Here is an 11,909-nt window from a genome sequence, read left to right on the forward strand (position 1 = left end):
AAGCATTATGCAATGTGGTGTCATGTTAGTGAAAAACCCCGTCAGGCACCTGAGAGTACATGACAAGACAGACCACACGCTGGTAAGTCAGGTCACTCTCACTAAGTAAAATCATAGGGAGACTAGTTAGGGTCACACTGTTTTGGGAGAATGCTTCAATCATGTGAGATTGACACATGCTTAAAGTAGCACTCAAATCGGGTGTATTAACCCCCAAGGCCTAGACTCTGAATAGTACGTCAGGGCCTCTCCTTCCTGATTTAGGTCCAATCCAGAAAATATTTTAGTACACAGACTCTATCTATGAACTGTACAAAATACACGACTTCTCAATTATTCTCAAAATAATTTTAACTCATCGCGCCTCAAACTGTTAAACTTGTCGGGTTCCTAAAGTGGATCCCATCACAATACTCATCACGCATTAACTCATCGCCCTTAAAGGATCTTATAGTCGTGTGATTGTACGGTTCATAGCTCACAACTCAATGCACACAAAATCTCAATACTCACAATTTAACACATACTCAACTTGTCATTTACACATAATTCATCACACTCCCATAAGCTCAAGATAACATATTATCACGCCTCATGCATCATATACATGTCACACAGTAATAATATTAATATGTTATGTTCATATGATTAAATCCCTCAAACAATTTCACATAATCATATCAAAATTAAATGAATCAAAATCATAGGTCAAAAACACGAAAACACCAAGAACACTCAATTTTATCAACCAATTCGCATCAGGCATGAATTGGCCTTTCAAACATAATAATCTCATAATTATAATCGTAAAGGAAGAATTACAATACAATAAACATCCCAAAATAAATCCCAATTTGATTCTCTAAGGATCCCTACACATGTTCATTTTGACCCCAATTGCGATAAACTCATCCCTTACCTCTAAGCAGGCTAGTGGTGTAGTCTGGCAGCGATAATGGTGTCTCTAGTGGTTCCCTAAGATTTCTCAAGATTTTCTTTTGGTTGCTTTGCTAGGGTTTCCAAGCGTTAGAGAGAAGGAGAAGGGATTGAAGCCTCTTCATTGTCTTCGTGCCAGGGATGTTTCTCTCTCCATAAATATTTTGCAAATCTCAATGGTGTGGATGTGCAAAAATGAGTTTCGAACCCGATGTCAAATTTCATGACAATCCAATGGTTAACGAGTTCGGGATCATGGTTTTACTGAGACAGGTTTGAGTATATGCAGGAAAAAGAAAGCTTTGTGCGAAGAACATTTCTCTAACCACAAAAATTATTTCGTAAATCTCAACGGTGGGGATGTGAAAAAATGAGTTCCAAATCTGGTGTTCAAATTTCATGACAATTCAACGGTTAACAACTCCAAAATCGTAGTTTTATTGGGACAAGTCTGAGTGTATGCGAGAAAAAAAATAAGATTTTGGGAAAGGAAGAAAGGAAAACGAATTTGAGAGAAAGAGAGAGCGTAGAGACGTATCGTAAATGTAAAAATCACCTAATATGTTTTTATTTATAGCTAGGGTACTCTCAACATATTATTTACTCTATTTTTCTTTATTTTATTATTTTATAAAAAGGAATTCTATTTTACTTTCTATCAAATGAATAAATAAAACATCATTTTTATTTTCTAAGAACATATATTTATTTTATTTAACTTAAAACCATTATTTTAATTAATAAAACTATTTCTCCTTATTTATTTAATTACAAAAATCTCATTATTTTCCTAAAACTATTTATTTTTAAATAAAATCCTTTTTAATTTATTTTACGAAAAATGAGATGTTACATGACAAAGTGACTTTAAAGAGTAAACTTTGGGAAATTATCTACCTTGATCTAAATTCTATGTGTGTTCCTCCTAAAAAGGTCAAAACAAATGGTGCTCAAACGAAACAGATCACCAAACAACAAAGATCATCGAAGCGTGATCCGTCTTATTGAGAGTATGTGGATGCATTACATTTTGTGCAAAATAGTAATTATTGAGTGAAATGTTGTGCAAAATAGCAATTATTGAGTGAAATTATCTACCCTGATCTAAATTCTATGTGTGTTCCTCCTAAAAAGTTCAAAACAAAAGGCGCTTTAATGAAAAAGATCACCAAACAACAAAGATCAACGAAGCGTGATCCATCTTATTGAGAGTATATGGATGCATTACATTTTGTGCAAAATAGAAATTATTGAGTGAAATGTTGTGCATCATCATCTGAACAACCAAAACCAAAGAGGTAGATGCCAATGTTGAATCAATCTCATCCATGCATTCATGATTTCATTGAAAAGATTGTCGTTGCCAAAGTTAATGGTAGTTGTGGATATCGTGCAATTGCTTCCCTATTAGGTATGAGTGAAAATTCATGGTCTATGATTCGTAACCATTTGCTGAAAGAACTTGCATAATGGTCTAATGAGTATATACACTTGCTTGGTGGCATAGACATATATGAGGAATTAAAACAATTGCTACTTGTTGATGGATTATCCATGGTATATAATTTTTTTGTTACGTATTGATGGATAATTTTTTTAAATAATACTGATTAAAATTTACGTGCAGGTTATCATGGATAAGTGAATGAATATTACCAATATGGGTTATGTGATTGCATCAAGGTATAACGTTATCCTTGTTTCTCTTTCTCTCCAACAAAACATGATATTTTTTCCTCTTAGAAGTCAACCACTAAGAGATAGTTATATACATCGCATTATATGTATTGGTCATGTGTATGACAATCATTTTGTTTAGGTATAACAATGACCATCCTATTTGTTCATTTTTTTTTATTATAACATGTGTTATGAACATTTGAATGTGTATTTCTCTATGTAACAAATATTTCTAAGAGATGGTCGTCCCTTTCTGCTAACAGCTTTGTTATATTCAACACATTGTCATTATCAAACAAAACAGTGACATACTCCTTATATTAGTAGAATGCACCAGTATACCAATTTTATGAGGTTAAGCACACAATATGTTGATTTAGGAGAAGATTGAACCTTTTGTTATTGTTTGGACAATGTTTGTAACTTACATAGTTGTGACAACATGGATAATGCATGTAATGTGGTAATTAACGTGTCTTTGAATGGACATTCATATAACCATTTTTTGTTACGTATTCATGAGATGTTGAAATATTCAGATTACAAAAAATGGAAAGGTTTACCAAAGATAAAAGGAAGAATAAGTGCTCTAAGTTCGCAAGCAAAAACTACTACAATTGAATCACTTACCAAGTATGGTACGTGTGCCGCAAAAAAATTAGGGATTTCGGGATTTATGGTTAATGGTTTAGGTGGTTTATGGTTTACGAAGTATAGGATTTAGGGTTTACTTATTTTAGGGTTTATGGAAGGTTGATATATTTTAGGGTTTAGGGTTTACTAATTTTAGTGTTTAGGGTTACTCATTTTAGGGTTTAGGGTTTTTTGGGTGTAGGGTATTCATATCTTAGTGTCTGGGGTTGACTTTTTTATGGTTTAGGGTTTAGTGATTATAGTGTTTAGGGTTTACTTGTTTTAGTGTTTAGTATTTACTAATTTTAGGGTTTAGGGTATACGAGGTTTTAGGGTTTAGGATTTACTTTTAATCTCTTTAGCTAAAGAACATAATAGCGAAATACCATTTAAACACAAATGAAAACCATAGTGATAATATCCATAGTCAAATAAAAAAATGTTAAACAATGATAAGTCATATTGCATACAAATATCCTACAATACTCAATTAATCAAAACTATCTTTATTGGCATCACCATCATCTTTGTCTTGTGTATTCCTCCTTCTTCTAGATCAAACATAAACATTTCCTTGGTCAGTGACACTCCTGGCTAGTCTTAGACAGTGCTCAGTGAAAGTGTATGCATCAGTTCCAGCAGTGACTATCCTTATGTTGATCATGTGTTCCAAACTTTCTGCTATCTTTTGGCAAGGGCCTACGACACTGACTACAAAGTCAAAAATAATTATTGGAACCATGACACAAAATATCACTAATAGTGAATTGAAAATATATTATACCACTACATGTCGAGGCATGTCTGTATCGGCAGTTGCAGGTGCAGGTGGTTGTGACATAGCTACTGAGTGAACGGGCAATACGGGTGGATCTGGCACAATTAATGTATCATCATGCATCATGGGTGGATGTCTAGGAGGCTCCCCAAGTTATGGTGGACTCATGAATGGGTGAGATATCCTATAAAATCACTCAATGTAGTCTGCTGCACACTGACTAGGAGAACTACAAATTTGTCCAATCGGTGCAAGGTATTATAAAAACTGAAGTCATCTATCATCATTCTCCTTTGTGGATAAGGATGGAGTAGTAAGGAGTGGAGGAATGTCTGAGTATAACCAAACTTTCACACTACCCTTTCTGGTTGGTGTGTGACAATAGATGAACCCCATCTGATATGTTCAGAAAATAATGAAACGAGCTCAAATTCTCTGAATGCACGATGGTCACCATATGATATCCAACACACAGCATCTAGTGTCAACCTATCCAAGCGCTTATGATAGGTCGTCACTGGTAATGCCTTCCCAGACTTCCAGCAACAAGCATGTGGTTTCCTCTCATGGTAATCCTCATCAGCAATAATGGACACAATTTTAGGGAAATGTCCATAGATCTAAGACTACACATATAAGAAAAACAAACAAAAATTCTAATCAATAGTACATATAAAGTTTAACACATATAACAATGACAAAAAAAATTATAGTTACTTGTAATATAGTGATATATCCTGCAAGATGTTTTGTTGTATGCTTGGATGCAACATTCATATTCTCATACATATGGACCAAGGAAACCGCTCCCCATGAATAGCCTCCATATTGGTTGAGGTCATGAAATGCGTCCAAGAATGCCACACTGATGTGTGTGGCACTCTTGTTAGCAAAGAGTGTGCAACCTACTAGAAGCAATAAATATGCTTGAGCTGCTATGATCCACTGTCTTGCGTCACATTTGCTACGATAAATCTCTCACAGCCAGGCTAGGTGAACATATGCCCCTCTACATTGCTCATTCTCATCTTTAGCTTTTTCTCTATTGACTTCAACCAACTCAACTAACAAGTCAACAACTTCCTCTACATCAATAGCATCAAAGGTATGGAAGACACCTGTAATGGGCAGATGTAATAAGGATAACACATCATCGAGGGTTATAGTCAGCTCTTCTATCGGTAGATGGAAACTACTAGTTTCCTTGTGCCACCTCTCCGCAAAAGTAGATAAAATTCCTCTATCACCTGTGTCCAATGAACATGTAATCAAAAAACTTAATTCTGTAGCAGCCAATATGCCTTCAATCTCAGGTGCAGGCCTTCCAAATTTCTCTACCTTCCTCCCATGAGAGGCCTAACTTCAACTCAGTACGTTCCTGCAAATAATTAAAATTAATTACTCAAATTAAAATGATAAATAGTTATTCAAATATGATATAATTAATCAAATGACTACCTCTCCTGCCCAAACTCTGGTTGTCACATGATCAACGTATGACGCCAACACTGATGTATCATAGGGCCCGCCTGAAAAACCCTTTATATCAATACCTACATGATCCGTAACTGTCTCCTTAGGCTCCTCATGAACCTTGTCAACAGCATGATCCTCATGCTCAACATCCTCAACAACAACTGCAACTACTCATTGTCTACGTGCCGATGTTGTCGCCCTTCGACTTTGAGGAGCTTCTTCCTCATCACCAACAACTTGTCTACCTAAGGTTCTTCCTAAAATTCTACCTAAAGCCTGACACAATCCTCTGGTTCTAATCATAATCTACAAATTTTCACATAAATATCATTAATGTTATCATTCAAATAATAGTCGAGTTTTATATTTCATAACAAAAAAAAATTTCATTCTATTGCTCAAAATATGTCATTAAAATAAAACTAGAATTTTATTTTTAATATTTTATAAATTAATATTTAAAAAATCATAAATAAGTATTTAATTATTTTATAAATCAATGCATATTTTTTTAAAAAAAAAATTTATACTTCAAATCACTATTTCGTGCACACTAAAATATATGATCAAAATCAAAGTACAATTTTATTTTTAATTATTAATAAATGACTATTTCAATATTTTATAAATAACTATTTTAATACTTTTATAGATTTATAAATGAATGAAGAAATTGATCTATATATTTTGTATACTTGAAATCACTATTTATATAAATATTTAATAGTATTAACGTAATAATATTTATACAAATATATTAATAAATAAAATTTTTCTTATACAATATTACCTATTTTTGTTTAAATAAATTTTAAAAATATACATTATAAAAATTGGAATTTTTTTATTTAACTATTTTATAAATAACTATTTAAAATATGTAAACGTATGAAAATAGTTATTTATAAAATAATTAAAAAACAACAAAATTCATACAATGTTTTTTAAATAAACAAAATTATTACATAAATTATTTATTAAATAAAAAATATAAAATTAACAAAAATATGGATTGGAAATCCATATAATCCATACGGATTGTATGAGCCATATAAATTGTCAATTTGTAATCCGTATTGGTCATACGGATTCCCATTTCACATATTTGGAGTAAATGGAGTCCGAAAATAAAAACTCGTCGACGACATGGTGCTGCTCATGACAACAGAGGGGACAAGACTCGTGAAGGAGAACAAACTCGTTGGAGGAGAAGAGACATGAGGAGGAAGCATGGAGGAGGAGAAGAGGCAACGACAAGAGGTGAAAATGCTGGGTGGGTTCACATTAATTGGTGTATATTTGCTTTTAAATGAAGGATGAAATTGGAATTACACAACTAATGCTGTGTGTAGAAGAAAGAAAAATTAACGGTGCAAGAAGAGTATCCCATCAACATATAGATTTGCCAAATGCCATTAGCAAATAGACCAAGGAATTTTCTGTCTACACTCAAGCAAATTTCCTCATACACCCATCAACGAGGGAAAAAAAATATCCTTATATATAACCAATCTGTATGAACCATACACCCATAGGGATTGTCAATCAAACTGTATAGGCCCATAGGAATTGTTAAAAATATGTTTTATGAAATAATTTAAAATTAATGTTCTATACAGGTCTTGGACATATTATTTTCGCCTTATTATCACAAGGCTATAATTGCTTCAAAGTACAAATATTAGAATATTTAACGAGGAAAAATGCTTAAAACATTGTAATGCCTGAGACGCACTTCTCTGTATCCATTTCTTTTGATTGATAACCTACTACGCAAACTGGATGGATTTTCAGAATAATCTTTTCAACTATAAATAAAAGCAAATCGCTTCTCTAAAGCATTATTTACAAGCCGATATAAATGTAATGGTACTGTTGTACACGCTGGAGACTATTGGCTTACATTTCAACATTTCCTCTTGGGAGAATTATGTAGCTGCGTTTTTCTAGCTTTGTAAACCACACCATTCCTTTAACGGTCAATACTTATCAAAATCATAGAACTCTATGTTCTTGTACTTTTGGGATATAATCTCAGCTTGAACTTTTCTTGCTGTGTCTGTTGCACAACCAACAAGAATAAGAATAGATGTTCCTACAAATCCCCGGAATGCGGTCAAGTGAGTGATCTGTTCAACAACTGTTGGACCAGCAGCCAAGATAGCCAAAAATGTTGAACCCAGAACTGATATTCTACTAAGAACCTGCACCAAGACAGAAAACCAATGGTTCACTTTTTTTTAAAAAAAATTCAAAGATAGAATGTTCATTGAATTTTCAAAAGAAATCTAAGACTAAATTCCATTCACAAGGACAGATATCACAATCCGTACAACTCTGAACTTTCATCTTATTAGCACAAACTTGAAATCTAAAGGCATACTAACATGTATATAATACTTCATTCAGTCCTTTGTATAAGAAACAAATGGGGATATTTTCTTTGGTCCTAATTATAAGAAACATGGACTCACCTTCAAATGTAATCATTGCTAATTTTCTTCTATACCCTTAATTTTATTATGAAATATATTAAATGACAAACCTACTCACAACGTATGTAATTAAATGCATTTATTAACCTAATAACAATACAAACCACACTCCTTGGTGGAAAAAATTATTCCTTAAATATAATCAATACTCACTATTTAGTTCTAAATGGGTATTTTAGGAATAAATAACATTTAAATTTATGATGATGTTAATTAAATTAACTAACTTAACTACTTTTATTGATCTTGATGTATTAATTATTTGTTTCTTATATAAAAGACTGGAGGGAGTATATGTTTTAAGAGAAACAAGACAGTATATAATTAGAAGGAAATCACAAAATGCAAAACTAGAAAAGGATGGAATTACTGTTTTGATAAATGTAGCTGTACTTCTGCCTGGTCTGACAAGTGGAATTGAAGCACCTTGACGTTTCAATTGTTCACTCACGTCATCAGGATCCAGTTGTAGGAAAGTGTAATAGTAGTTGAAGAAGGCTATCAAAAGTATGTTAAATGGAAGGTAGAAGGAACCTACAACAAATATCCGGCTAAGTAAAAAGCATCAATTTATAAAGAAACAAAACTTTAATGACAATAAAGCATAATAGAATTTCATTTAAACAATGTACGGTAACAACAATACCTATGTGTATGCATTGTATATTTGTCAAATACACCACCAACATGGAATGCCAGGACCAGACATTTCAGGAAAAAATAGTCTTAATATAAATCCAGTGCAAAAACAACCAAGTACCTCCTGGATTTAACGCCACTGAAGCCTTCTTTAGTGCAGTTAAACCAGTGAAGCGCGCTAAAGTACCAGGAAGAGCTAATGATGATGTAGAAAATATGATAGGCATTACTCCAGAACTATTTACCTGGCAAAATAGAAGATCTACATTATCAAATTTCGAGGTTTAATGTAATAAATTTCATGAATAATCAAATACGTGACATGATTGGAAGGAAGAGATGTCAGTAACTTATTTTCATTTTTTCTTCTTATTTCTAATCCTATAAGTGTTCATGGTTAACATGTCCCTAAATTCGATCTAAAAGGAAACAGATTTTGGAGTTTAAGTGGGTCTTTTCAAGAGTTCCCTTTTCCATTCAAACAAATTGTTTAAAAGAAGAGAAAGATTTTTTTTTTTTTTTATATAGTAGAAGAGAAAAAGTTAGAATCAAGATAAATATAAATAACAAATAAAAATCGGTGTGTACCTGATAGAGAGGTGCGCAGTATTCCATGAGTAAGTGGGTCTTCTTTGGACAGAGAAACTAGCTTGGCAAATGGATGTTTTGAGTGTTTTAGAGGGTTTTGCATTGAGAAGATTAAGCCAGGGGCTGAGGGGAGAAGAAGAGGAAGCTTCCGTTATCAACATTATTATCCACAAACTCTCTTCAGTTGGCCAGCGTAGCCTGTGTAGCAGGACTGGAGGAGAGTAACGGAATCTCAAACACAAAAATAATCATATTTATTGACCCACTTAAAAAAAAGAAGGTAAATGAGTCATTCACTTTGTAAACTGTAACAATTTAATTCTTAAAAAAATAAAAAAAATTCTAATTTAATCTTTCAATATATAAAAAGTTCGATAATTATGTCATGCATATAATAAATAACAAATTGGTTCATGAACCTTACAAATTAATGACAAATTAGTCTTTTAAAATTATAATTTAATGACAATATGATCCACAAACTTAACAATAGGACAAAATTGCTGCATTTTTTATCCATTAAGTGACTAAATTAGAATTTTGTTCTTTTAGGAACTAAATTATCTTCAGTTTTACACTTTTAGTTCATTAGTAAATGCCCTAAAGGCACCGGTTAGCATTTGCCTTTTTAAAATAGACAATTTTCAAAATAATAAATTTCGAAAACATAAATAACTAAAATGAAACTTTTAAAACTTAAGATACCAAAAAAAAAAAAAAAATACTAAAACATAATGGATCAAAATTGACGTTTAGCCTTTTTATATTGGCCCCCTTATATGAAAATTCTAGCTCTGCTTGTGACTACTGCTCTCCCTTTTTGCTTGATAAAGGCATATTTACACCTCACTTGTATTTGATTCAAAACACTATTTTAACAATAATGTAAGTACATGAATATTTTCCCCGTTACAAAATATACATCGTGATAGAAGCATTAATAGTAATTAAAAACATGTTTTCAAATATAGAGTCCTACCCAAAGACTTATACATCTAAATTAGCAACCTTTCATTTGGATACTTGTTTAATATGAGGTGTAACACAAAAAAAAAAGTGAGGGATGAAATTTTGTTATGAGACAACATATTTTCCATAGAATTTTGAGTTTTTGTTTTAAACTCAAAACAATTCTTCATTTTGAACAAACACTTTTTGACATGTTTTAAGAACAACCTGTTTTAATTAAAAAGGAGCTTTGGTTTTTCAAAACATAATTCGACCCCTTTTTCTTATGTTATTTTATTCATTTCAATTAGTATTTTAACTTAACTCTTGGATTAAACACAATTAGTAGTGTGACAGAAAGGTCCTAGAAGAAGTAATGGTTGCACAAGCTCCAATAGTATTCATACCAAAAGGTGCATCAACAAACAAACCTCCAGGTTTTGATGGAAAAGATTTCTTCTACTAGAAGGAAAGAATGAAGTTGTTCATGGAATAACAAGATTTAGATTTGTGGGACATCACAGAGATTGGTCACTACAAGCCCACAAAAAGAACTTAGGCTAGAATCAAACTAGAGAAGCCCAAAGCTAAATGGACTTCAGAAAAGAACGCAAAGTTCCTTCTTAACTTCATACCAAAGTTCTTTTTGACATGTGCACTGAGTAGATTTAAGTATGGTACAGTTGAAGAATGTCCAACTGTAACGATCCGCCTCGCCACTACGACATTGCTAACTCTAAAATGCGACATTTAAGTTTTTAAGTGTAAACTCCATTAATTTGATTATGAAAACAAGGTAAAAAAAATATTTCGCGATATACATTCACCAAACAACATACGAATACATAAGGAAGTTCCAAACTATGGTATAGAGGTCACCTTGTTGTGCACAGGCAACTTCCCCCATGGTGATTAGCTTGAGTCTCAAGGGAGTTCCAAACCGAGTGACATGTCCTCAAGTACAAGTATTTTTCCTCATGAAAAACTACAAGTACTTATGACAAAGTTTATATTATTTCCATGCAATTATGAAGTATGAAACATGGACACCATCAATGCACTAACCATGGATAGTTAAAAATTTTAAGCAATCCCCTTCCTTTCCAGGGATGCTTAAAATTCTTAAACCACTCTCTTTTCCCCTCTAGGGATATCCAACATGGTCACTACACCCCACATGTACATACACAACATACATCCATCCCAATGACATCATCAACATCATCTCATCTCAATGTCATTATCAACATCATCTCATCTCAATATAATCATCAACATCAACATCATTTCATATCAACATCATCATCAACATCATGTCATCTCATTGTACTCATGAACATCATTCGTAATCGCATCCCACAAATGTACATATAAACAACAATCAATAATATCTCGAGACTGGTATTTTAGGAAAAATTCTAAATTAAAGAGAATTATGCTTTACAAAATAAATTCGGATGCCCATTTAAAATTTAATAAAGAAGTAAATATAAGAACAAATACAAAATTTTGGTAGAGTCTCCTATTTAATTAAGACTTTTCCTAAAAATTTCAATCATTACAAAACAACAACATCCTTCACAATTTCATTCATCAATAACAAATATATCACATCCCATTAGTCAAAAACACAATTTTTCTTGAAACCAGCATGCATAGGGACAGACATACATCTCCATAAGTTGATTCCCTGACCCCAACTACAGTATCAAAAGTTGTAAATAAAACAATAAACT

At 32.5% G+C, this 11,909-nt stretch overlaps 1 protein-coding gene across 2 annotated transcripts; it reads right to left on the bottom strand.

The window, feature by feature from the left end:
- Nucleotides 1-7,072: 7,072 nt before the first annotated feature.
- On the bottom strand, nt 7,073-9,446 carry LOC114409636 (preprotein translocase subunit SECY, chloroplastic-like). 2 transcript variants are annotated; one of them, XM_028373151.1, is made up of 4 exons: nt 9,226-9,443; nt 8,759-8,882; nt 8,369-8,532; nt 7,246-7,707 (listed from the first exon to the last, which is right to left on the bottom strand). In XM_028373151.1, the coding sequence occupies exons 1-4, from the start codon at nt 9,250-9,252 to the stop codon at nt 7,483-7,485; spliced, it is 540 nt and encodes a 179-aa protein (XP_028228952.1). In that variant the 5' UTR covers nt 9,253-9,443; the 3' UTR covers nt 7,246-7,482. The 2 variants fall into 2 exon arrangements, with proteins under 2 accessions (XP_028228953.1, XP_028228952.1); XM_028373152.1 differs by lacking the exon at nt 8,759-8,882 and having other exon boundaries at nt 7,073-7,707; nt 9,226-9,446.
- Between the last annotated feature and the right edge of the window lie 2,463 nt (nt 9,447-11,909).

This window comes from Glycine soja, chromosome 4 (assembly GCF_004193775.1).
Source record: "Glycine soja cultivar W05 chromosome 4, ASM419377v2, whole genome shotgun sequence".
Taxonomy (NCBI): Eukaryota; Viridiplantae; Streptophyta; class Magnoliopsida; order Fabales; family Fabaceae; genus Glycine; species Glycine soja.

Excerpts from the sequence above, each read along its gene's own strand:
- LOC114409636 (XM_028373151.1), bottom strand. The coding sequence starts at position 9,252 with ATGGAATACTGCGCACCTCTCTATCAG. Across the intron at positions 8,883-9,225 it reads ACTGCGCACCTCTCTATCAG|GTAAATAGTTCTGGAGTAAT; the intron begins GTACACACCGAT and ends CTATTTTGCCAG. Across the intron at positions 7,708-8,368 it reads CAGCTACATTTATCAAAACA|GTTCTTAGTAGAATATCAGT; the intron begins GTAATTCCATCC and ends GTCTTGGTGCAG.